This window comes from Rhipicephalus sanguineus, chromosome 2 (assembly GCF_013339695.2).
Source record: "Rhipicephalus sanguineus isolate Rsan-2018 chromosome 2, BIME_Rsan_1.4, whole genome shotgun sequence".
Classification (NCBI taxonomy): Eukaryota; Metazoa; Arthropoda; class Arachnida; order Ixodida; family Ixodidae; genus Rhipicephalus; species Rhipicephalus sanguineus.
This window is the reverse complement of record NC_051177.1, coordinates 13,874,970-13,902,773: the sequence shown is the minus strand read 5'-3', so window position 1 is coordinate 13,902,773 and position 27,804 is coordinate 13,874,970. Positions and strand designations below refer to the sequence as shown.

General features: G+C 49.6%; 1 protein-coding gene across 1 annotated transcript in view; it reads right to left on the bottom strand.

Moving 5' to 3' along the window:
• Nucleotides 1-27,804, bottom strand: part of LOC119381054 (transient-receptor-potential-like protein) — a 182,341-nt gene that overhangs the window by 122,095 nt on the left and 32,442 nt on the right. Inside the window, exons 3-4 of the mRNA XM_049412203.1 lie at nucleotides 12,304-12,656; nucleotides 2,595-3,350 (exon numbers count right to left, since the gene is read on the bottom strand). Coding sequence (XP_049268160.1) covers nucleotides 2,595-3,350; nucleotides 12,304-12,656 — 1,109 coding nt within the window. The remainder of the gene's footprint in view (nucleotides 1-2,594; nucleotides 3,351-12,303; nucleotides 12,657-27,804) is intronic.

The window sequence follows — 27,804 nt, the reverse complement described above, 5'->3', positions numbered from 1 at the left end:
CTACGTTTACACTTGGTCGCCTCGCCTGCATTGTAGACGCTACAATGCACATGAGGTTGTTATTACTGATAAGACGCGATGCCTAGGCTCTCTTGAAAAACAAATGGCGCGAAGCGCAATGCCAGAGAATGTGGGGCAGGTGACGGCTCCTTTACAAAAGCGCCGTGGAATCACACGTGTGCTGCACGAAATCGGCTGCATTCTAGCTATTGGTGGCACTGGAATGCGATCATCGGTGCTGAATGTTCGCTGCGCGCTCGCCTCAACGCTCATTTGCTTTATTTATCGTGCTGCAGTTTATCGCAAGTTTATCATGCTAGTTCCAAAGTTTTACCAACGCTGACCCTTCGCGTAGCTGCACCTGTGAAATCCATGCGCTGGTGCGACAGCGCTCCCTTAAAATCCACTATATAAACACATGGCACATAAACGAAGCTACTGTGTCGAGAAAAAACGTTGGTTCATGCGTGAACGTATGCAGGCATTAGTGATCGGGACGTTATAAAGAAAGTTGTGTACTTACGGTGAGCTCCACTTCGTAGAGAAGCTTGTTGACGCTTCTCTGTGTCAAATACTTGGCGCGTATGGTGACAATAGGGAGTTTTCGAATAGGGGCCCCAATCGTTTTGGGGCCCCAAAGAAATAGCGTCGAGGCCACTGCGCATGCACAAGACCCAAACAGCGTTTGGGTTTTGCGTTGGGGACGCTATTTCTCGAATTTATCGGGAGCCCCAAAGCCTGCCCCTAACGCTTTGCGTCAAGCAAACATGACGGCCCCCATTGAAGCGACGGCTTTTGGCCAAGACTAGAGTGTCCTGGAATTGGGGGAGTGTCCAAAGCGCCGCAGACCCTATTCGAAAGCTCTTAGCTCCTGCTTGACCGAAAGCGAGCACACGCAAAGGGCTTTGGGGCCCCTATTTGAAAACTCCCTATTGTCATCGCACACAGCTGTGACATCGGACACATGTCCACTAGCGGCTCCTTTGCACACACTATCGCCGCAAAAGTAATTTGGGACGCGCACAAACGGCAAATCGCACGCGCGCACTTCCGCCATGCTTGCAGTGAAAGGAGGCGTCTGCTACGCGACCCGCTTGCGGTTCCAACGGCCGCCGCTACGCGGCTTTCAGTGGCGCCCCTATAGGCACTGCGCATCGCGGATACCGCCACACCCAGGTCTTAAGGCAGTTCTTGACTCCCTCGGGGACACTGGACTGGACAACCGGCTGTACAAGCCACCCGCCGCGTCCTCGGCAATAGACGCCACTCTCCTCCTTTCTTCTTCCCATCTTTATTTCCCTCTGCAGACGCCGAGATGGGCTTCTATTCAGGATTGCGGAAATAGCGTCTTTTCCTCTCCTCAGCCTCCTCCAATCACTCGCGCCATGTCAGCGCGGCGGCGTATGGTGGCTAGCGCGTCCTATTTCACTGCTGCTAGCGGTTGTTTGCCGGAAGTTGATTAAACTAGAGTGCTACGTTGAACCCCATAGAGTTTCGAAAGTTCAATATTGTCTGGTAACATGAATAACGGTCTCAAACTGCACTCAAAAGCGAAATTTTAGGTTAAGTAGTGCTAGGTGTCGTTTTTGAAAATAGGCATTTATAGGCACTTATAGGCATTTAGGCACAAACCCCAAAAATAGGCATTTTTAGGCACTATAAAAGCCCTTCTTAACCTCTCATTCATGCTCATATATCAAAGTGGCACAATAGGAACGCAAGGAACAAAATAGGCATTTGCCTAAAATCCGGTCATACAGGTGCCGTTTTTGAAAATAGGCATTTATAGGCACTTATAGGCATTTAGGCACAAACCCCAAAAATACGCATTTTAGGCACTATAAAAACACTATAAAAGCCCTTCTTAACCTCTAATTCGTGCTCATATATTGAAGTGGCACGATAGAAACGCAAGGAACAAAATAGGCATTTTGTTCCTTGCGTATTATTGCAGTGGCTGCCAGCTCTCTGCGATATAGAAGGCGATCTTCGTTCTGAGCAGCACGTGACACTGCATCTGAGAAAAGTGACATTTCCTTTTCAAGACAAGATACAGTGACTCTAGTGTCTGCTTTTGCTTGGAATCTGCAGCGATCCTTATGGCGTGATACAAATAAACAGTTGTAGCTTTTATGTGCCACGACGATTGAGCAGGCGAGATGAAACGGGCGTTTGCCGGATAAGACTCGGCGTTACGCACGCGAACTATACTTCAAGTTTAAGAATAGACAGTCGGATGTGCTCCGCATGTAATACTCGCGAAGACGTCCTGTGTGATTGTACCCGTTTTTGCTCAGGGCGACAGACTCTGAAGACAGCGCTACATTTGCATGGCGGCACCTGCTCGGCCCGTGGCAAAGCACCGCTTGTGCGATGCGCAACACGAAAGCACTGTAGGTGTTTCACGCGCAAGCGTACACGTCTCATCTGTAAAATCGGTGTCGTGGAGTGTGTCAGTGCAAAGCACCGCCATTATAAAGGAAACTTTCATGACCTTTCATTGCTAGTATTGGCAGAACAGGCTGCCCGCTAAGGACAGACCATTTCTCACCGAGTAATCATTCCGAACTCAGGTGACAACATGAGGCACACACCTGGAAGTAGGCGACAGCGCGCAGCGAGCCGGTGGTCAAGTAGAGCGAGAGCATGATGAAGTCGAGCCAGTTCCACCATTGGCAGACGTACGCCTTGAGGCCCTCCTCCCAGAGCTGCTTGCATTCGGCCCACACCATGCCGGTGACCCAGAACAGGATGAGCCACTCGACGGGCGAAGGGGCGGGGCCCCGGATGTTCTGGCGTGCGCGGTCGGTTCCCGTCGACGCGAGGATGAGCAGCAGCAGGAAACATCCGAAGGAGGCGCTGTGGTAGATGAACTTCATGAAGGGCGATCGCACCACGCGGCTGAAGCGGGACCGTGGGAAGGCGAGGTAATAGCACGCGATCACCGGCAGCAGCATGATGAGGCCAGCGCAGAGGCACGTTTTGCTCAGGGCGTTACGGCGCCGCCACACGGGCAGCCCCTGGTACCAGATGGACGTGAGCAGCTGCTGACAGTTTGGGTGGGCCACGAACTGCTTCTGGTCGTACTTGAGCGCCATCTTGAGCCGCGACAGCGTTAGGCCCTCAGACACCATCTGGGAATTGCAGTAGTCCTCGGCGGAGACTTCGTCGTCCGAGTCGTCGAGCAGCTCAGGACGGGTGCGCTTGTTGAGCACGGCGATCACCTCCTCGCTGCTGCGACACAGGTCAAGCAGCTCGCACGAATACTTCTTGCACTGATTGCTCAGCTCCAGGTAGATCTCCTTGAACTCGTTCTCGCGCTGCGCCAGCCTGCCCAGCTCCCAGGATAGCTGCGACAGAACGGGGGATTAGTATATGCTCCCCGTCGCCGATGCGGTGCACGGGGCTCGAAAGTGGGTGGTAGTTCTGCGTTCACCATGCTTCATCTCTGAACGGGCCCTTTTTGACATTCCGGACAAGGACCTGCCCTGATTTTTTTTTTTTTTTTTGCTCAGCTGCTGTAGTGCCGTGAAACATATAAGATGTTCGGTGCATTTTGCTTTCATCTCCATAAAGAGCCTATTTTACGTTGACCACAAGACGAAGGCACTCAGCAATGGTCTCCGATTCGCCCTGTCCTGCGCCAGCCTATTTAAATTTCCCACCCACACATTTCATAATTTCAACACGTGCACCTAACCATCTGCTGTCCTCGGCTACGTCTCCCATCCCTTGGTACACATTCCGTTACTTTAAGTAACCATCGGTTTTCTGTCCTTCGAATTGCCTGACTTGCCCAAGTCCATTTCCTTCACTTAAGGTCAACTTAGCAGATATCCTACAGCGGTAGCCGATGTTCTATAGGATATCGACTACCCCTGTTTGTTCTCTGATCCATCTTCCCACCTCTTAATGTTACCCCTATGCATTTCCGTTCCATCGCACGCTGTGTATTTATTAACTTGGCCTCGAGTTTCTTTGTTATTCGCAGAGTTTCTGCTTCATCTTGCAACGGAAATGCGCCAGTGTGCGGAACGCAGAAGAAGAAGAGGAAGAGCAGCGGAGCCGGCGCTTGGACTGGGCGAACCGGACTGGTTACGGACCCGCAATCACGCTCCTCCCATTTCATTTCATCCGTCGTAACAATATGTTAGTACTGGTAAAATGCAGTGGTTGTACATTTTCCGCTTCAGGGACAGCGGTAAGATACCATTCATAAGTGGGAATGTCTAGCACACGTGTTCGAGGCCGTCCACATTCTTCGGTTAATTTCCTTTCTATAAGTAGGCTCCCCTGTTGGTAAGTGACCAAGATGTGCATACTCTTCTACAGATCCTGGAATTGGGTTCAAATAGCGAATTCTCGGGGTTTTTAACACGAAAGTGTTTTATGCCGGGGTCCACCAAGACTTAATCATGACGTATTTCCATCACGGAAGTACGACAGCAAAATGAACACCATCAGATGGCAAAGGAAAAAACTATAAGAAAAAGTTCCATTAACGGGAATCGAACCCATCACCTCCCGGTCCGCGACGATGGCTGGCGGGCGTTTAGCACACTGAGCTGCCGCCGCCAAACTTTTTTTTTACACATTACATAGGCGACATGAACGCGCCTTTTATCTTTCACACTTGCCTCTCGCAGTGCTCTTGGACGAATGTATGCTATGAACGTCCCCTTTATAACGGGGCGGTGACATCCGTGCCGCCAGGCTCGAAACAAAACTAACAAAAATTACACCATCTCCCGCTAAAGGGGACCATGAGCCGATGCGAAGCCGGAGCACTTGCACGATCATCGGCCAGACCGTCTTGCGAGAAACGGGCAGCAATACGCCAGTGGTGCGTCGGTCCTTGGTACCAACGAAGCTGTGAAGGTACTATACAGCTATAACACTTTGACTTGGGCGAGTTGGTACATGCTCGGATACATGCAGCGCGACTTGGACGAAGACAGGAGACACATAGAACAGAGACGGAGCGCCGACTTACAATTGAGTTTATTTGCACTTCAACCGGCCTTTTTGTATGCACCAAACCAGCCTATATCAACCATTACACAGATGAACAAGATAAACTACGACGAGAAAAGGCACAATGATGCTGTAAGCAAACAGAAAACAAAAAAAACAACAACAAAAAATTCACATGCCTACAAGTACGAAATGCCAACGTTTATGCGCACCTATATCACACAAGGCGAACTGATTTTTTTTTTTTTTTTTGATGACGGCCATCAAAGAATTACACTTCAGAAAACGCGCCCACAAAAACCAAGCCGAACACGCGCAGGGCGTGAAATATCTTACTTGTTCTGGTGAAGAGTGAAGTGGCTATCTAAAAGAACAATGACCAACAAACCACGGAAAAGCACGTGAGGATGAACCACTCATATGACAACCTAAAGATCAGAAATCAGCGTCAGTTAGTGAAACCAACAGCCTGCTTGCGCTCTAAGCGAGAACCGAGCAATACAAAACCAAAAGCACACAAAATCAATAAAAGATAACTATGAACGGACCAAGATAATTCAGAACAACCCGGCGCCGGGCTTACAACCACGCACTGTAAAAAACGAACTATTTACCTCATTTGTGTCATGGAAAATAAGCGTCAAGATGAACAAATGAGAAATGAGCAACAAAAACACGGAAAAGCAGGAGAGGGCGAAACGACACGTCAAACAAAACCATCTAAAAAGTCAACCTCAGCGTCCGTTAGAGCGACAGACTGATCGGCCCAGCTTTCCTAATAAAAAACGCTCAACAAGTTCGCGTTCTGTCCTGTCTCTGGCTCTTTTCAGAAATTTAGTACCGTTGAAATTTGGTGTGCCGCCGCAACGCTTGCAGTGCTCGGCTAGGAAGCCACCAGCGTTATTGCGTACATTAAGGATGTGCTCTTTGCGCGCTCATTAAAACGTCTGCCCGTTTGCCGTATGTACCGGCGGCCACAGCGGAGGGGAATGTCGTAAACGACATTTGCAACACATTCTGTGAACCTGTTCTTGTGCTGAGTCGTGCACTGGGGTAGCCCTTGCCGATTTATCATGCTGCACAATTTTGACAACTTACAAGGGGCTGAGAATACTATCTGAACATCGTGTTTCGACGCCATCCTCTTGACATGGTGCGAAATTCTATGAATATAGAGAATCACTTGTACCTGCTTCTTTTGATTCTCCCGTTCATTTCCCCCGTCAGACCGCTTAATCTTCTGAAGCAACGACTCGGACACCTCAGATACCAGGAAAGACGGGTACCCTGCGCTGCTCAAATGTGTTACCTGATCTTTGAGGCTTTCAGACATGCAATGCTCACAAGATTTTGTTAGCGCAGACTGGAGACCATTCGCTACTATTCCTCTCGACGTGTTTCGAATGGGCGCTTTCGAAGGGAAGCAGGCCTTTCTTTGACCTCGGACTGAATTTCCCGCAGATACAAAAAGGCCTGTCGAAGCGCAAATAAACTCAGTTGTAAGTCGGCGCTCGTCTGTGTTTTATGTGTCTCCTGTCTTCGGAAAAGTCGCGCTGCATGTATCCGACTATACAGCTACAGTGAAACATCGGTGATACGATCACAGCTCATACGAATTTCGGGGTGACACGAATTTTTTGTTGGTCCCGGCCAAGGCCCATTGGCCTGCAGTGTAATGGAGTACGGCTGTTGCGAACCGATTTTCACCCAGCGACGTCTGATACGAACGTACGCTACCGCCCAGGTAACAAGAGATGCTGTCCGCGCTGTCGCGGAAGACGCGCCAAGCACGTGCGTGAGTGGGAACGCAAGCGTGGGCATTCGCGCCGCACCGCCAAATCGTCAGAATCTCGGTGCAAGAAAAACCGCATGCACGCGATTTTCGAGCGACGGCGACGAGCGACAGCGACAAACGGGCTCCGTCGCGACGGGAGCACCCACATGTTCGCGACAAAGTGTCATGGTTGCTAGATTTAAAACTATTGCGTGCACGCAGGTAAATTGCAAAAAAGAATTACAGAGTAGATGAATGGCAGCATGTCAAATTTATTATTGACTTGTGTGAGATAAGGAAGTCACAGCAGCATTACGGGATTTTCTTTTTTTTTTTGCAATGTTTTGTTTAACTGCGACAGTAGTATCTGCTGTGACCTCGAGTGGGCGCACGGAAGCGCACGCTATCACGCTATCTATCTACTACTATAGTGCCTAGAATATACTTACTCATAGAGTTAATATACTGACTCTAGAGGAAAAGCTGGGCCGCGAGACCTATAACCACAAGAACGCTGACATCTTGGAACGTTGTCATTCTTGCCATCACATATCAATCCTAAAGAAGCATCTGCACAATTAAAAACTTGCGGATATTGTTTTCTGTTTATTTTGAATACTTCTACGAAAGAATACGACGGCTATTTATGCAATTTACTGCGCGCGGAAGGGAGCGTTTGCAGGCTGGTTAACTAGATGGCACCACCATATCAACACTCGCGAGGACGCGAGTGTGTGCTTGCGGCCGATTGCGCCGGTTTGCGCGTCGTGTTAAAGCCCCTGAAACTTCGTTCGCGTCGTGTATCTCGTAGTTGTCATAGTGTCCCGTTGTGTGCGTTTTCTGTCGCCGTATACCACTCGACTTCATGTGATAGCCCTTTTTTCTTTCAAGCTGGAAACTTCAGTGCAAACCAGGACGGACGGCAAAGAAGAGATGAGACAAGCCCTGAAAGTTATGTACGAACTAGTCGCAACCGATTTTTTTTTAGACTTTTTAACGGCGATAAAGCTTCGTGGGCCGTGTAACTTTAGTTTCGACTGAAGCTTTCGGGAGATGTCTCACTCACATTCGCCGCTGCATGCTGCAATCGACATTTTTCTGCTTTACGGCTCTCTGCGCTGAAGAACGGCAGCAATGAGCTGAAAAGGAACGTGGATACAAGTGTCTCGCAATTGCAAGTCGAATCAGCGCGCGACCACGGCCTACGAACTTTGCTTCGAGCTGCGAATCTGTCGAGTGACCTTTGTGCCAGCGAACGGAGAAACTTTGGTTGAGAGTGCCTAGTAAAAACCATGCACAAACAGGTGGAAATTTTAACTGTTATCAACCGGACCAGCTGCACAGACAACCGTACACTAACACACGGCTTCACGCATCAAAACACAGCTGGATTTCTCTGAACAGCGCGTAGCTGGCTTAGGTTGGTAGATTAAAACTGATTACTACCGTCAAATATAGCGAGCGTCTCAGGGTCTGGCAACGCTGGCAACGATCATTTTGTTCCATCATGGCGGAACCCATGTGGTTATAGGTTTCAATGCATGGGCTCTATGGGGAGCTTTTCCTCTAGAGTCAGTATAATAACTCTATGTACTTACTAGTGTGCCGACCGCGGGCGTCGCGGTGGCACGGAGAATGATGCCTTCCACCGGCGGCCACCAGACGGCGATAGCCGTAGCGACAATGCTATGCCGAGCGGCGTCTCTAGCCGACGCGCGCGCCTGTGAGAGACGCCGACGGCTGTCCCAGCCAGTTTCGCGCTGCGGAACGTTGGTTCGGGTGCAAAGCGTAATCGAAGGAATCTGATTTGGTAGCACTAACAAGCGATCGTACGCACAGTTATCATTAAAGGGGTACTGACACAAAATTTCGCGGCCGAGATAGCCTGCTGGATCGATTCCCGTGTACGTGCGTTTACCATCTGCAAAATATCGGCAGCGAATAAAGCTTGGAAGGTATTTTATATGAATTTTGAAGTTCGCGAGCGCCATCCAGCATTACAGGCCGCACCTAGTGCATTGACACCCTCGGAGGTGACCCGAGGTGACCCCCCTACTTCCTCTACGTAACCGTTGCAGCCGGTACAAGTTATGATGACGTCGTAGCCGCCATTTCTGTTTTGACGCGCTTCCCGACGAATCGCCCCTCGCCAGCGGGTCAAACCTGAAGTGATTCGCCACGTCGAAAATTCCTTCCATCCCTGCCGCAAGAAAATCGTCGCCATCAGACGACGATGAGCCCGGCAAAGACAGACCGCGCGGAAATGCGTCACTGTTCTGTGTGCTCACGTGACCGACCGTTTCATTCGCTAGGTGGTGATAGTTGCACCCGGCGGCTTGTCGTTTTTGGAGCTCTGTCAAACCGAAACTGAGGCTGTGTCGGTAATGAGGAGCTTGTAATTAATTATCTGTCGCGTGCTGCAGCAAACGATGTGCCGTGTTATGACTAACAGGCCCCCAGCAACACATTGCAGCAAAAAAACGCGGGGCGAAAATTTTTGTGTCAGGACTCCTTTAATACGCTGCGCGATACCGGCTGTTTCTTCGAAAAATACTATTATATGCGACACATGACACAAATGCTAAATTCACGGCAATTTGTACCTATATAATTAGCATACATTTACTAATGATCTGTTTATTTACCTAAGGACACATATTTGACTAATTATCCAATTAATCAGCAAACGACACATATTTTACTAATATTCTATTTAATGACCTAACGACACATATTTTACTAATTATCTGTGTAATCACCTAATGACGCTGAGTGTAGCAATTATTGAAGTGTTTTTCACAAACGACAGCCGCCGGAGTTAGTCTTCGATTTGTGCTCTTTATATTATTCTCCCACTCGGCTAAACTTAATTAAATTTCTGTGTCCACAGGAGCGCTGAATAATGAGACCCGCTAGTTGTTTGAGCGGTAGCCACTCGTACAACATGGGACACAACAGGTGCTGTCTTTACGCCTCGTTTTCTGCGACCACATGGCGCTTCTGTCAACAGAAACAAGTGCGAAGCGCGCGCACAAAAAAGAAACCTAGCATTTACATGCGGATACATCATAAGCTACTGGCTCGAAAGCGACAACGCCCCACAAGTTTACCGCAACGGAATGTTTCTTAACTCCCTGATCACAACCGACTGCGCTTACAAACGGGCATCCGAAGCGCAACTGAGCGACGCGCGTGCAACGCGCGCGGTTGGCTTGATGCGCCGCTCGGTTAGCATGGTTCCTAAGAGTGTCGCCGTCTGGTGGCGTCCGACGGAAGGCATCACAAACGCGCATCAAGGCACCCTAGGCATCACCGTCGGTGCCAGCGTCTCCCATTGGAAACGCTCGGCGGTCGGCACACTAGTAAGTATATTCTAGGCACTATACTACTACGCATCTACGACGTCTACGACGCTACGACGCACTTTAAACAGACATTGCAGCAAGCTACCATCATTGCAGCAAGCTACCACCGAAACATCAAAACGAGCCGTCGATCAAAATTAACGACAAAATACGGCCGCTGCCTCGCTCTCCACGTGAGATGGGGTTGCAAAGAAGGTAGGCTATAACTTGCATTCATTGAAGTACGCGCCGATTGGAAGCATCAAGAGCAAATTGTAACCGAAGCGAGGATCGGTGATGCTGCCATGTTGCCGGAAATCGTCACGCTCACTTCCGGGCGACAAGCGATTTTTTCTAGTTTTCCAGAAAGCTGCGACGCGACAAGCGACGGCGATGGATGGCCCTCCGCGACAGCAAATCATGTCGCTCGTCGCTGTCGCTCCTCGCCGTCGCCCGAAAATCGCGTGCATGCGGTTGGGGCTTTACGGTCAGAATAAACGTTCAGAAACGCATCACGGCCTCGGAGATTGTGTGCGCGAATCTTTGAGGCTCTTATGTGCCTCCGTGTGCCTTCGCGTATCTATCTATCTATCTATCTATCTATCTATCTATCTATCTATCTATCTATCTATCTATCTATCTATCTATCTATCTATCTATCTATCTATCTATCTGTCTGTCTGTCTGTCTGTCTGTCTGTCTGTCTGTCTGTCTATCTATCTATCTATCTATCTATCTATCTAGCCGCCTACGACTTTGTGCTCTCCTGATCGCTTGGTTAATCGAATGTACACCAAAATTGGTATGGCGTAACATGACTGTATGACGAACATAAATGACAAGTCATAACATGAAAATCATGACACGCATGTCATGTACAGCATGATTTACATGCCACGCTCATGGTGCGCTGGTGCCCGTTTCGCTAGCTTGATATACACCAAAATCGGTATCTTGCGACGTGACTGTGTGACTAACATAAATGACACGAGTTAACATGAAAATCATGACACGCATGTCATGTACAGCATGACTTACGTGCCACGCTCATGGTGCGCTGGCGGCCGTTTCGCTAGCTTGATCTACCCCGAAATTGGTATTGCGTGACGTGACTGTGTGACGAACATAAATAATACGAGTTAACATGAGAATCAGGACACGCATGTCATGTACAGCATGACTTACGTACCACGCTCATGGTGCGCTGGCGGCCGTTTCGCTAGCTTGATCTACCCCGAAGTTGGTATTGCGCGACGTTACTGTGTGACGAACATAAATAATAGGAGTTAACATGAAAACCATGACACGCATTTTCCTTAGTGACATACAAGACGATGTATGCAGCTCTTTGCTGGCTGCTTCGCATTACATTGATTCCCACAATGCGTGGGATCTGCCGGCTTTTTTCTAACGCGTCGACGCGGGCTGCGGTCGTCGTACTGTGTGCCTGCCTGCCTCGTGCATCAGACATCCTATGAAAGGTGGACGAGGATCGAAAGAAAGAGAGGACGGTCTTGGCGAAGGAGTCAGGCCTCACAACACCAACATGCCGGCCGCTGAGGTCGCACTTGTGCGGGCACGGCCGCAAATCTCCCAAAAAACATCCCCAGTACCTCCGCGATAACAAAATAGGACCGATGACACACAGGACCGTGGCTCTTTTTTTTTTTTTTTTTTTGTGGCCTTGAGCCATCGCGTCAAAGCACTTCTTTTGTTACTTTCGCTGCAGTACTCCTGTGTCATGCAAAAAAAAAGCATACTAAAATTTGGAAGAGGCTACTGCTGTCGCGGGTCACAACGCACCCGGTTCATTAATTAAATACGCGCGTACGCGCCGTATATTTAGGAGTGCTGGTATGATGCCGACATCTAAAAACTTGACTGACAATTATCCAGGGTTCCTTCTGACGTTGGTGCGGCCCTGAAAAACAATAAATGAAAATGTACGCCAGCTTTCTTTTGTCGCATGCTAATTTTTCATGCTTTCTAGTGATACGAATTTCGGATGATACGAATATTTTTGGTGGTCCCGTGAGATTCGTATCACCGAGGTTTCACTGTATGCTGCTCTTGGCCAATGGCAGCAGAATCAGAGTTCCTGAGGCAGAGGTTGAAATTCATTCACCTTAATTTCCTGTTACGTCTAATGTAAAATCCATGAGAAACCCTCTCACAAGTTGTGTCAAGAGAGGACGTGGTGGAGAGGACTACCTTGAAGGCGGTCAGTATGGGGTCCTCGCTGGTGAGCGATATCCAGGCGGGCGAGGCAAGTGCTCGGAAGGCGTGTATGCGTCGCAGCGAGTGTCGCAGCGAGTCGCGCCGGGTGTCCTCGCAGCAGCGGCGGCACGAGCACGAGAGCGCGTGCGGCCGCTCGATGCCGGCACCTCGAGACAGCAGCAGCTGCAGGATCTCGAACTGGTTGCAGTGCGCGGCCAAGATCACGGGCGAGATGTCGGCCGAGTAGTCAGAGCTCTCCTGCGCCTGACTCCGTGCCCAGCCGCTGGCCAGCATCTCGGCCGTGATGCTCGGATGGTCGATCAACATCTCCACGATTTTGTACGCACCTGCGAGGAAGCTCCAGTCAGCGCGAAGGCGGCGAAATGCTTGTGCGGCTATACTGGGCAAGGACCAACTCGGAAGTGACGAAACCGGTTGCTCGTCTTTTTTGTTTAAAAGAAAAACAAAACACAGAGGCCTTAATGACGATGGTATGCACAGGCATCGGTTACAGGTTATGCATCTCAAAAGTTGGAACAGAAGAAATTACAAAATAAATGGAGTGAAACACAGTGTACGAAATTCGTTTTCGAAGAGATAACAATAGAAAAAACAGCAGCAGGGAAAAAAAAAACACTGCAATGAACAAGAAAAAGAAAATACTAGATTAGGTGGCAAACTGCGCGTGAGTAAGGTCTTGAAATTTGCTAAGGTTGTGTTCTGTGGCAACGTCTCATGCCGGTAGTGCGTAATTCATTCGGTTATTGTGCACGGCAAGACTGAATGTGCATAATGGGAAGACTGGCAGTTTATGCGTTTCACTTTGAGTGTGATCACGACGTGGAAGATAACTAGCGGTGACTGAAAGAATTCATCGTCAAGTGAGGAGTGATGATATCGCTTATGGAACACCGGGAAATTTTATGGCGAAGTGCTTTGTCTAACTCTGCTTTGTTCTTTAACGAGATGACGGCACTTGGCCGTCATCTCGTTATTCACGCTTCTGATTCATCATCTGATTATTCGCGCTAGTGTAACGTGAATAATGAGAAAACTGAGACGAATCTCACAGCACGGTTCAGCAAGGCTTCTATGTTGATGTTTGTCCGGGGTCCGAAATGGCAGACGCGTATTCTAATTTTAGACAGAGTAACGTGGTATACTATACGCTAGTTTTTTAACTTGTTTTAAATTATGCTTGAGGAGTCCGAGGATGCGGTTAGCAGAGGTGAGGGTAATATTAGTATAGTTAATCCAGGATAAGTTTGACTGCAGGTTGATGCCAAGGTATTTGTAAGCGGTGGCGAGTTCTACCGTGCTGATATGTACGCGTTGCTTATTCGTAAATGACAGGAGCATAACTTTGGAAGTATTTTATGGCATTAGCCAGCCTGTAATAATTGACTACCAGTCTTGCATGTTACACTTCGGTAAAGCACGCGATCGTCTGCAAATAATCTAATATGTGACGTCACGGGAACGGGTAAATCATTAATATATATTGTCACGTGGTCGTGACGTCGACGAAGACAGCAGTCGACGCGTTTGCAGGATGAAACTGTTTATTTGGCCGAACTTGTGGCCGGAAAATGAGAACTAGAACTACAGCAATACACGCTGTACAAAGATAGCGGCGAACAGGGCGTCGTCCGTCGATCAACTGACAAGCGGTCAAGCGCGTCGGCTTTTATACAGGCGCTATGGAACTTTCCAGCAATATCGCTGGTGGCGGCGTTATCTCTCGACAAAGCTGGAACATTCGCGTGCGGCGCGAAACCTTAACAAAACGATCTACTAAAATCGTGAAGCTTCTCGAACACTGCTTCACGGCCAGCGTCGAGCGTTGATAATCGTCCTTGCTGGTCAAACTCGAACACATCAAAATAAAAGAAGAAGCGGGCGTGGCATTGCCCCCCTCTGAAAAAGCATCGTCCCGATGCTTGCAACAGAACATGCAAAGGAAAAAACAATCGCATACACAAATAAATTACAATAATAAAAGGAAAAAGTAGAGTTCTCAGGTTCGCTAACGCGGAAAAAACGGCTTAAGGCGCACGACATGGACGACTTCAGGTCGTGCGCGGCGTCGCTGGGAGTTCGTAATGCCGTCCGGGACGACCTCGTAGTCAAGAGCGCCGTGACGTCGAAGCACCTTGTATGGGCCGAAGTATCGCCGAAGAAGTTTTTCACTGAGTCCACGTCGGCGTATCGGCGTCCAGACCCACACACGGTCACCGGGTTGGTACTCCATGTGGCGTCGTCGAAGATTATAGTGACGGCTGTCGACCCTCTGCTGTTTCTTGATGCGCAGGCGGGCGAGCTGTCGAGCTTCTTCGGCGCGTTGCAAATAGGCGGCAACGTCGAGATCGTCTTCGTCGGTGGTGGTTGGTAGCATTGCGTCGAGCGTCGTTGCCGGGCTCCTTCCGTAGACCAGCTTGTACGGCGTCATTTGTGTCGTTTCTTGCATGGCCGTGTTGTATGCGAAGGTCACATACGGAAGGATGGTATCCCACGTCTTGTGTTCGACGTCGACATACATGGCCAGCATGTCGGCGATGGTTTTGTTTAGCCGCTCGGTGAGGCCATTGGTCTGTGGGTGGTACGCTGTGGTCCGGCGGTGACTTGTTTGGCTGTATCTCAGTATAGCCTGAGTTAGGTCAGCAGTAAATGCCGTACCTCTGTCGGTGATGAGGACCTCTGGGGCGCCATGACGCAGGAGGATGTTCTCAACGAAGAACTTCGCTACCTCGGCGGCACTGCCTCTGGGTAGGGCCCTTGTCTCGGCGTAGCGGGTGAGGTAGTCGGTAGCTACGACGATCCATTTGTTTCCGGTATTGGACGTCGGGAACGGCCCCAGTAAGTCCATCCCAATTTGCTGGAACGGCCGTCGAGGTGGCTCGATAGGCTGCAGAAGTCCGGCTGGCCTAGTCGGCGGTGTCTTGCGTCGCTGACAGTCCCGGCAGGTCTTGACGTAGCGAGTTACGTCGGCGACAAGGCGCGGCCAGTAGTACTTTTCCTGTATTCTTGCGAGCGTGCGAGAAACACCCAGGTGTCCAGACGTCGGGTCGTCATGCAGAGCCTGGAGGACCTCTGGTCGCAATGTCGAGGGCACTACGAGAAGGGAATCGGCTCGAAGCGACGAGAAGTTCTTCTTAAGGAGAACACCGTTGCGCAAGAAAAACGACGTCAGTCCTCGCGTGAATACCTTGGAAACAACGGTGGTCCTGCCCTCGAGGTATTCCACAAGGCCCCTGAGTTCTGGGTCCGCTCGCTGTCGTTCGGCGAAGTCTTCGGCACTTATGGTTCCCAAGAAGCAGTCATCCTCCATGTCATCCTGCGGTGGTGGGTCGACGGGGGCGCGGGACAGGCAGTCAGCGTCGGAGTGTTTTCTGCCGGACTTGTAAACGACGGTTATGTCAAATTCTTTAGGCTCCACCGTGCGAGGCGACCTGAAGGGTCCTTCAAGTTAGCTAGCCAACACAAGGCGTGGTGGTCGCTCACAACTTTGAAGGGCCGGCCGTAGAGGTAGGGGCGAAACTTCGATGCAGCCCAGATGATGGCCAGGCACTCCTTTTCTGTTGTGGAGTAGTTGATTTCTGCCTTTGATAGCGACCGGCTAGCATAACTGATGACCCTTTCGAATCCGTCGGTCTTTTGCACAAGGACGGCGCCGAGTCCTACGCTGCTTGCGTCGGTGTGGATTTCCGTATCGGCGTATTCGTCGAAATGCGCAAGTATGGGAGGCGTCTGCAGGCGTCGTTTCAATTCTTGAAATGCTTGAACTTGCGACGTCTCCCACCTGAATTCGACGTCGGCCTTCGTGAGTTGCGTCAGTGGCTCGGCGATCCGTGAAAATTCCTTGACGAAACGTCTGTAATAGGCGCACAAGCCGAGAAAACGGCGTACGGCCTTCTTATCGGTGGGCGTCGGGAAGTCAGCGATGGCAGCTGTTTTCCGCGGGTCCGGGCGAACACCATCCTTGCTGATCACGTGACCCAAGAACAAGAGCTCCTCGTACGCGAAGCGGCACTTTTCAGGCTTCAAGGTGAGTCCGGAGGTCTTGATTGCTTGGAGTACAACTTCAAGGCGCCGAAGGTGTTCGTCGAAGTTTGCGGAAAACACAACGACGTCGTCCAAGTACACGAGGCACGTCTGCCACTTCAAGCCGGCCAGTACTGTATCCATAACCCGTTGAAAAGTCGCAGGTGCCGAGCAAAGACCAAAGGGCATGACCTTGAACTCGAACAGGCCGTCTGGTGTTATAAAAGCAGTCTTTTCTCGGTCTCTCTCGTCGACTTCTATTTGCCAGTAACCGGTCTTGAGGTCCATCGACGAAAACTACTTTGCGTTGTGTAATCGATCCAGGGTGTCGTCTATCCGGGGAAGGGGATACACGTCCTTCTTCGTGACTTTGTTCAGGCGACGATGATCGACGCAAAAACGTAGAGTCCCATCCTTCTTCTTCACTAGCACCACCGGGGATGCCCACGGACTCTTCGACGGCTGGATGATGTCGTCGCGTAGCATTTCGTCGACCTGTTTCTTCACGGCCTCGCGTTCTCGCGTCGAAACTCTGTACGGGCTCTGACGGAGTGGTCTGGCGCTTTCCTCTGTTATGATGCGATGTTTTGCCACGGGAGTCTGCCTAATTCTTGACGACGACGAAAAGCAGTCCTTGTATTGCAAGAGCAGGGTTTTGAGCTGCTCTTGTTTGTGCTTCTGAAGGCTGGGATTGATGTCGAACGCTGGTTGCGGCGCTTCATTCGTCGGAGTAGGCTCGGGAGAATCGGTGAGGCCGAAAGCATTGCTGGCTTCTACGATTTCTTCGATGTAGGCGACCGTCGTGCCTTTGCTCACGTGCTTGTACTCGTTGCTGAAATTCGTGAGCATAACTGTTGCTTTCCCTGCCCGCAGCTCTGCTACTCCTCTTGCGACGCAAATCTTGCGGTTAATCAAGTGGTGCTGGTCGCCTTCAATAACGCCTTCCAGGTCTGCTGATTTCTGAGTGCCGACGGAAATGATGACGCTGGAGCGAGGGGGAATGGTGACCTGGTCTTCCAGCACATTCAAGGCGTGCTTTCTTGGCGGAGTGTGCGGCGGTAGTGCCTTTTCCGTGGACAGTGTTATTAACTTAGACCTCAGGTCGATGATTGCGCCATGAAGGCCTAAGAAGTCCATACCAAGGATTACGTCTCTCGAGCAACGCGGCAGGATTACGAAGTTCGCGGGATAAATCCGGTTGTTAATGGTGAGTCTCGCTGTGCAGATTCCCTCCGGCGTTACGAGGTGACCTCCAGCTGTCCGGATTTCGGGGCCTTCCCAGGCTGTCCTAACTTTCTTCAGCTTCGTGGCGAACGGTCCACTGATGACAGAATAGTCGGCTCCGGTGTCGACGAGGGCTGTGACGCTGTGGCCGTCGATAAGAACGTCGAGGTCGCTAGTTCGTCGTCTTGCGTTGCAGTTAGGTCGTGGCGTCGGGTCACGGCTACGTCGGTTTGTTCCGCTGCTTCCACGTTGCGTCGTCAGGTCTACTTCGATCCGCGAGGTTTCGTCGTCAGGGGTTCGCGTCGTGTCCTGAAGCCTTCGTCGTGGCTGCGGCGTCGGCGGCGGAGGGTCTTCGGTATTTCGTCGTACAGCAACCGCACCTCCATCGGTTGCTGCCCTTAGTTTTCCGGATGCGGGCTAGGGTGACCGGCCACGGGTTGGGCCAGTGTATGGTCGGCGTTGGGAAGAGGCGTAGCGGCCTGGCGACGGCGATCGGGAAGGTCCTCGGGGGGTCCACTGCGCTCCTGCCAGATAGTCGGCGATGTCGCGTGGTCTTTCCCCTCGCTGTGGACGCGGCGCGTCGATGGCGAAGCCACGCAGTCCCATCTGTCGGTACTGGCAGCGGCGGTAAGTGTGGCCAGCTTCCCCGCAATGGTAGCAGAGTGGTCGGTGGTCGGGGGCGCGCCAAACGTCGGTCTTCCTCGGCGTGTATAGCTGGCCGGCTGGCGGGCGGTATGACGTCGGTGGCGGCGGCGGTGGTGCCTGGCGGCGGAACTGCTGGGGTGGCGCGGCGTCTTGACGTGGGCGAGGAGGGGGGGCGTTGCGTCGGGCTGCAGCGGCATAGCTCACTGCTTGCAGCTGTGGCTGCGCTGACTCGGGGGTGCCCAGAGACTGCTGTATTTCCTCTCGAACGATGTCAGCGATCGAGGCAACTTCAGGCTGTGGTAAGGGTAAAAGCTTGCGCAGTTCTTCCCGCACGATCGCTCGGATCGTTTCACGCAGGTCGTCGGAGCCGACGGCATGAACAGCTGGGCTGTCTTGAATCGATCGGCGATTATACTGGCGGTTGCGCATTTCCAGGGTCTTCTCAATCGTCGTCGCCTCTGAGATGAATTCTTGGACTGTCGAGGGTGGGTTCCGCATCAGCCCAGCGAAGAGCTCTTGCTTTACCCCACGCATGAGCAACCTGACTTTCTTGTCCTCAGGCATGGCTGGGTCAGCGTGGCGGAACAGTCTGGTCATTTCCTCTCCAAAGATGGCAACACTTTCATTTGGAAGTTGGACCCGCGTCTCTAGCAAGGCTGCGGCCCTTTCTTTTCTGACGACGCTTGCAAACGTCTGCAGGAAAGCGCTGCGAAAGGCGTCCCAAGTTCGAAGAGTGGACTCCCGATTCTCGAACCAGGTCCTTGCTGCGTCTTCAAGGTAAAAGTAAACGTGACGCAGCTTGTCCTCGGAGTCCCAGTTGTTAAATGTTGAGACCCTTTCGAAAGTCTCGAGCCAGGTGTCAGGGTCTTCGCATGACGACCCGCGGAATGTTGGCGGCTCCTTGGGCTGCCGGAGTAGGATCGGCGCAGGCTGCACGGGGTCGGTCATCGTCGCTGCGGTGGGTGTTGGAACCTTTGGCTGCCTGGTTTGTTCGGGAAGGAGCCCCTCTGGCTGCAGTCCCTTCTGCCTGCGGCTTGTTCGACGATCCGGGTTTTCTTTGCTGTCGTCCTCCTCGCGGCTTGGGCTTGGGTCAGCGCTTCGCGGGGGCGTCCGGATCATGGAAGAAGCAGCACCTCCACCAGATGTCACGTGGTCGTGACGTCGACGAAGACAGCAGTCGGCGTTTGCAGGATGAAACTGTTTATTTGGCCGAACTTGTGGCCGGAAAATGAGAACTAGAACTACAGCAATACACGCTGTACAAAGATAGCGGCGAACAGGGCGTCGTCCGTCGATCAACTGACAAGCGGTCAAGCGCGTCGGCTTTTATACAGGCGCTATGGAACTTTCCAGCAATATCGCTGGTGGCGGCGTTATCTCTCGACAAAGCTGGAACATTCGCGTGCGGCGCGAAACCTTAACAAAACGATCTACTAAAATCGTGAAGCTTCTCGAACACTGCTTCACGGCCAGCGTCGAGCGTTGATAATCGTCCTTGCTGGTCAAACTCGAACACATCAAAATAAAAGAAGAAGCGGGCGTGGCAATATTCGAAAAAGTAAAGAACCAAGCACGCTGCCCTGTGGAACTCCGGATCAGCACATGAGTCAGAATTGTGAACAGATGTAAACCGAATTCGCGACGAGAAAATCCATGCGATTATTTTAGGGTTAAGTTGTGAAAGGTGAAGAACGACCTCTGGTGTGGAACGCGATCGAATGCCTTTGAAAAATCTAAAAACATGGCGTGAACTTGAAAACCAGTGTCCACTGGTGCATGAACGTCGTTGATAAATCCGGCAAGTTGGCTGTCGCGAAAATTTGTGCTGGTGCTTGAGTTATGGTCTTCACATTATGTACGATGTGATCGAGTAATTTACAGGACGATAATTAAGTGCAGTCGCCTCATTTGAAGATGGGTATTATTTTGGCTGACGAGTGAAGACAGTTACAATCGCATCATTAAGAAGTTGAGCGCATTGTGAATCTGGAATGGGATCGCCATTAGGATCTGTCAGACCGATGTCAGTACGAGTTACCGGGTTCACCACTCGCCAGAATCGTCGAGGATTATTTTTTAACAAGAATGATAAGTGACGAGAAAGAAATTTGCGACAAGTGGATTTCAGCTGTGCTTGATTTTCATTCTCGCGCGTCATTTATTTCGCATATGTACTCACTAGACCACTCCATTGCGCCTGCCTGTATAATTTTTTTTCTCAAGTCGCCCAAGTTGGCTGGTAAACCAAGGAGAGCTCTTTTTGCAGGTAATGGATAACATGGAAACGAACATGTCGATGAGATGAGTGAGGGTAGACTTAAAGAGGTTCCACTTCTGTTCAGTGGAGCGCTTGTGAAAATCACGAAAGAATTGATCTGAAAACCTTGGAGCGTTCATTTCACCAAAATTGGCTCTGCCGCTTCACCTTTTAACGCGATGGCGTCAAAGAGCTCGTTCCGCGAAAATTCCGGTGTCGGCGTCGGGAGCGAAAAGTCATCTTGTCCGTGACCGAAAAAATAAATAATAAAAAATTTTAGGTTCGAGTGAGAATCGACCCCAGGCCGTCTGTGTGGCAAGCAGGTGTTCTACGACAGAGCCACTCCATTGCTTGGAACTGCACTGAAATTTACTTTAATGCTTCACAAACACACGCGTCTTGTGTACAGGCGTCACAGTACGAGATGTAATATCGCAGTAAAACGGGTTACAAGCGTATATTGCCATCGGGCGTCAGACCATGTGAACTGCATAACGAGTTGGTGGTTTAAAGCGTGCCACCCATTACAAAGGGCATACACATTAGTGAGGGCATTCTCTTACACACACGTAGTGGGTACACTGTTGTCATAAAAGTGCTCTTGAAGAGGGCGGAGACCTTTACCTTTACTATAGGTGTGTGAGACCGGGCGACTGAGCATAATGACAAGCGAAATAGAGCACGATGAGGATGGTGCCGGATATCGCTATCGCGTTCAACTCTTAAATGCGAAGCTTAAGCGTCCCCCAATTTTGTCGCGGTTCTTTTGCTCGTGGGAAAGTCCAGCAATAATGCCTTGTTCATGAGCCGTGTCGGAAAAAAAAGATATCGGGATTACTGGTTAAAATTGGGCCTAGAATATTGGCACAAGTTGGTTGATCGATTAGTTGAGTTAATGAAACGTCGAAACAAGTGCTGAGAAAATAATGTGCGGCTATTCCGCGGGTGACACGGAGAGCGTTGACCGATCAATGTTGGGAAAATTCAAGTTCCCAAATATGATAATAGCCGAATTTGGAAAAAGCGCGTGCACTTCGCTTCGCAGGCTATGACATTCATCAGTAAGTACACCAGACCTGTCAGGTAAAAACCGCCAATAATCACACCAAAAGCAGCACCTTTCAATGGTTGTTCCTCACTGCACGGCCATGAATCCAGTGGTACCAAAGTCCACAAATAAACTGAGAAAAAATAAAGCGAAACGAAATTGTTGACTGAAACTGTAAAATAAATGTTAACTATAAAGGCACGACGTCAACTAGCATTACAGCCAATGAGCGTGTGAACGTAGAACGTAGAAGGTTCGTAATGCATATCTCCCACAAGGAGGCGTTTCTGTGGCAAGGACGGTCCATCGGAAGGACATTTTTCAGAAGCCTTCTTCGGCAAAATGACTGCATTACGAATGTTAATGTTGCAAAGATCCACTCCCATTCCAGAAATGACGCAAATATCATAAAGCCAGACCAGAGCTGTTCAAGTGCGTAATCGTTTAAGTGACACAAGCATAAAAGTTGAAATTGTGCACAATCTTCCAATGTTGTCCTGCATATGCCTTTTATTACCCTAATTCGACGAAGCCTGAAAGTGTTCTCCTCTGACATTTGTTTTTCGCCGCGGGTACAATTGGTTCAGATGCTTGCCAGCACGGGTGTGTAGCGCAGCCGAGTTGGGCACACACATCAGGCTCCGCTAATCCGTCCTCCTGGAATCGGCACGAAATCGAAAAACCATCGCAACTCACCAGCTTTCATTTGCCACCAATATTTCCGGGCTCGGTTCTGTTTTCAGCCCGACGTTTGAAAACCCAAAGCAGCGGCCACAGCGCCTCAACGCGGTCGGCGCCGGACGCGCTCCTCAACGCTGGGCCCGATCGGCGGGGACGGCCCATAGTTTGCTTTCCCAATAAGCTGTGCACTTCGTGTTTAATCAGCTGAATGCAAGCAAGCAGTGGTGCAACTCGGCACGATGGTCGCCACGTATGCAGCTCGATTTTTTCAGCAGAAACGGTCAGCTCAAGCATGGCCTGCAGTCTGGCCACGCAACATAATCTAACAGTGACGTCTTCCCACACAGCAAGATGCTGCGCCTCCGAATCATTCCTTGCCTCTGTGTGTCGCTACGTCCGCACGAACGCCGTGGCAGTAGAGCCAGGCTATACAGCATCACAGGTCACTCGTCTGAGACCACACCGAAGAAAATGTGGGCGCATACAAAATTACCGCGCACCAAACGCAACTAGTACCGTAATACCTGAAACTGCGTCGGTGTGCTCGATGACGCTGGAAACTCACCGTGACCAGCCAGTGAGGCGGGCCCTGCGCGGCTTGAGCGCAAAGCGGCCTTTAGGCGAATGCATGACGGATCCCTGTGAGTTTATACTTTATTTAACTTACCGTCTTCGGCTCCTATTGTAAAAATTCTGCTTATAGTAAGGTCTCGATAATTTAATTTGATGTTTCGAATTGAACAATGTTTACAGCCAAATTGGCTTTAATAGCGTTTGAATAGGCGGCTGTGAGCTTCCTCTGAAACGGAATGCGCTGGATATGCGGGCCTTCCCAAGGATTCGCTCATCCAAGAATTAGGGGCAGGTTAACGAGTCTGTCTGACAGTACAGAAAAGATGGATCATAGAAGCAGGGAGCGAAATATCTATCGGATTATGCGACTAATATTTCGGTTGCCGAGGCAGGCAACTTGCGTGTGCATGTGTCTTCTGCTTTTATTACTAAGAAGAATTCATTAAAAAAAGATTGTACCACCTCGAACACGAGTGTAATAAACCCTCTGACACTCCGTAAGCCGTCCTTGAAAACTCAAAGAAATAACAAGGGCCAATGACACGTCAAGACTGGCGTTATTGTGCAATACAGGTGGCGTTACTGTGGCGCACATGTTCAAACGAGCGACGAATCGAGTCCTCTATTCATAGTTTCTTGTGCATTGCAGGCGTCTAGGTCATAGAGCTGATCGTTGTTACAATCACCTGCTTTTAAAATATATTAAATGTGTAGAGGTACTTAAGTAGCTTGCAACCTAATCCATCTTGTACGAAATACTCAAAATTGGTGTGCACCATGTCATCGAACAAATTATGGAAAACTGAGAACTTACATGCTCTGTAAAAAACTACGTTTGTTAAAATGATGCGTTTATTTGAATAATTATAGGTGATCTAGTCCACTGATTACCTGCCATGGATGTTTCGAGGAACACTTGTGGACCAGTGGAAATGATGAGGGACCCCTTGCATTGAAAGAAAAAAAAAAGGGGGGGAAGGGGTCATAACTCAACATGCAGAGTGAAATAGGGTATTTCTCCCTGGCAAAGAATAATCAAACTAAAGGGGCCACACCAATGCGATCTCAACAGCTCGTCAATAAGTTGTGCGGTCTGCAGCCGCATTCAACCTGTTTATTCTAAAAAGACAGGGCGTGTCAACACGGTCACAAGAAAGAAGTCACAAACGCCGACTAACAACTGAAGAGACGCATAACGGCGGAAAACAAAGAAGGCACGAAAAATCTGCGCATGCCCATGCAATAGGCAAACCTATCAAACCTACTGTATTGGTTCTAAAGTTGTTCCGGTTCGTAGTGATTTATACCTTAGTAAGATTGACAAACAATTAGAAGGCGCCTTAGGTAATTCTATTATTAAGGTTTTTCGTTATGTGGACGATTATTTGATTTTTTGTAGCGGTAAGGACTTTGAAACCGTGGAAACCTCAGTGAGCGAAAAATTTGAAATAGATGGAGGAGGGTTCAACTTCACTAAAGAGGTGCCTCAGAATAACAGAATATACAATTCCTAGACATTTCCTTAAAGGGGTGGTGCCATCAAATTTCGAGGCTATCACAAGCCTGTTGTGGGTTTCCTCTGTATGCAAGGACACTCCACACGAAGGGTCGGACACAGCAAACGTTTAGAATATATTTTAATTCACTTCCAAAGTGTACCTAAATGCCCATTCTCCCGATCAAAACCCATCGCCAGCGCGCCAACATTGACGTAGATCTGTAGGATGGACAACGAAAGTTGTAGTGACGTCACACCAGATCTGCTGTAGTGACGTGGGTGACCTGCGGACCTCCGCCACCTCCGCAACGTACGTACCGGCTGTAGTGAACTAGAAATATATTCTAGTTCACTGTAGTACCCGCAAAGCATCGGTTGCTACATCACTCGCCGAGTTTCGATCATTTTCTGGCTAAGTACGTCACAGCCTTGTGTGGTCACGTGACCACGCCTCCTACACTTCTACGTCACTGCCCAACCTCGGCGCCCAGAAACCGAAACCGAAAGTTGTCCACATCAAAAGGCGATATTAAATTATTTAGCGAGAATACGCGAACCTTGGTGCGTGCATCGTTCTTCCTGGAGCTATAGCAAACGCTTACAGCAAAGAACGCGCAAGCCACAAACATGGTGGCACCACCCCTTTAACGTTTCAGAAGAACCACGTGTGCTGGCAGTATTCTCCTAGATCTTCGAAACTGCTGTTAAATTTTTCGTCGAAGCACTCGAAGGCTGCAAAAAACGGTATCGCCATGTCTTGCCTTAAGTCTGCCCTCACCAAATCTTGTGAGCCCAAAATGAGTGATAGCTTTAACGCACAGGTTACGTGTCTTTCAGATGTAGGTTATCCTCGTGATGCAGTGGCCACTGTCGCTGAACGTTTAAAGAAGTCCATTATGTTAAGTCCGAGCATGGTTGCAGAAAGCGATAGGAAGAAACGTGTCGTAGGTATACCGTACATTCATTGCGTCTCTCACAGGCTAAAGAAAGTAGGAAGTAGATATGGCGTTAACGTTGTTTTCACGGCTGCCAATAAGCTAGGTAAGATTTGTGCCGCTGTGGAGAGAAAAAATGAGCGAGTAAAAGACAAGAAGCGGACCGATATTTGTTTCGTAAAACACACCAACAAATTCACTGATTGCCATGCAAGTGTGGTGTATAAGGTCCCTTTCAGCTGCGGCCGCTTCTACGTAGGACAGATGGGCCGCTGCATTAACCAGAGATAATTGGAACATAAGAGATCACTAACGTGCACCTAAATCTAATTATACAGGCCTCAAACATTTTCGCCTCCATCGAAAATGCAGCCGCCGCAGCCGGGATTCGATCCTGCAACCTTCGGGTCAGCAGTCGAGCGCCATAACCACTGGACCACCGTGGCGGGGCATAAAGATGAAATCAATTGCTTAACAGTTATCTTTCACGTAGACAGCCACGCGTGCCGGATTGATAGGTTTGCCTATTGCATGGGCATGCGCAGATAAGTTTTCGTGCCTTCTTTCTTTTCCGCCATTGTGCGTCTCTTCAGTTGTTAGTCGCCGTTTATGACTTCTTTCTTGTGTCTGTGTTTACACGCCCTGCCTTTTTAGAATGAATACTTACCAAATAGCTCAGCTCTCTGTTATTAAACCTGTTTCTAGCTATATTTGCTCTTCAAGTGTGCAAGCCTACGAAAAGTATCACCATCATCAACAGCTGATTACGTCCACTGCAGGGCAAGGGCCTCTCCCATGTTCCACCAGTCAACCTGGTCCTGTGCTTGCTGCTGCCACGTTATACCCGCAAACTTCTTAATCTCATCTGCCCACCTAACTTTCTGTCTCCCCCTCGCGCGTTTGCCTTCTCTTGGAATCCGTCTGTTACTCTTAATGACCAGCGGTTATCTTGCCTGTGCACTACATGCCCTGCCCATGTCCATTTCTTCTTCTTGATTTCGACTAAGATGTCCTTAACATCCGTTTGTTCCCTGAGCCACTCTGCTCTTCATGCCCTTTGAGGTTACACCTATCATATTCCTTTCCATCGATCGCTGCGTCGTCCTCACTTTAAGTTGAACCCTCTTTGTAAGCCTCCAGGTTTCTGCTGCCTATAGGTGAGTACCTGTGAAATGCAGCTGTTACATACCTTCCTCTTGAGTGATAGTGGTAAACTACCATTATGATTAGAGAATGCTTGCCGAATGAGCCCATCCCATCCTTATTCTTCTAGTTACTTCACTCTCAAGGTTCAGCTCCGCGGTCACTACCTGTCCTAAGTAGACGTATTCCTTAACAAATTCCCGTGCCTCACTACCTATCACAAAGTGCTGTTCTCTTCCGAGACTGTTACACATTACTTTAGTTTTCTGCATGTTAATTTTCAGACCTACTGTTCTGCTTTCCTTGTCGAATTCCGTAATCATGAGTCTCAGTTCATCCCCTTAGTTACTCATCAATGCAATGTCATCAGCGAATAGCAGGCTACTGGAGGTACTATTCATTAACTCGTATCCCTAGCTCTTCCCATTCTAGAGCCCTGAAAAACTCCTGTAAGCACGCGGTGAATAGCATTGGGGAGATCGTGTCTCCCTGCCTTACACCCCTCTTTATTGGAATTTTGTCGCTTTCTTTAGGGAGGACTATGGTGGCTGTGGAGCCGCTGTAGATTTCTTCCAGTAGGTTTATATCAGGTTCGCTGACGCCCTGATTCCGCTGTGACTGCATGACTGCTGATATCTCGATCGAATCAAATGCCTTCTCGTAATCTATGAAGGCTATATATAGGGGTAGTGATAGTCCGCGCATTTCTTTATCACCTGGTTGATAGTGTGAATGTGGTCTATTGTCGAGTAGTCTGTACGAAATCCTGCTTGGTCCTTTTGTTGCTTGAACTCTAAGGTGGCCTTAATTCTATAAGATGTTATCTTTGTAAACAGCCTGTAGACAACGGACAGTAAGCTGATCGGGTTGGCAAGTCCCCCCACTTATGGATTAAGATGATGTCAGCATTCTTTCGAGATACCGTCACCGTCAATAGACACTTCGTGTACAGGGTGGCCAGTTTTCCTAACCCAATCTGTCCACAATAAAGTCTGTTCGCGTTCATATGTCGTAGAAAACTGCAACAAAAGCTGTACAACCATCTCACGGAGAAGTGGAAACATAAGTCAGCTGCGCCGCAACGCAAAACTGTCATGCAATGAAGCATACCAAAAATCAGAAGGGGCCGTTGTCGCAAGACATAGTGTGCCTCGAGGGTGGGCTTCGCGGACCCCCATTTGAGAAACCACTAATCTAGTCTTTTGTGTTATGTAAGTCCTTTATTCCTTCGATGTGAAAAACCAGGGGTGCATTTTTATGTTGCCTGTGCTTGTTTTGACAGCGGAGCTGCTTAAGCCGGCCGTAATCTGTCCAACGCGAACAAAAATCCTCAGGCGGGAAGATGCGATACGCAATCATTTCAAGGCGATGTACAAGTTTCCACACCAAGCATCCATGGACTTTCTCGTGAACAAGCCACGCTCTTGTACCGCTTGGTCGTTCAAGACTG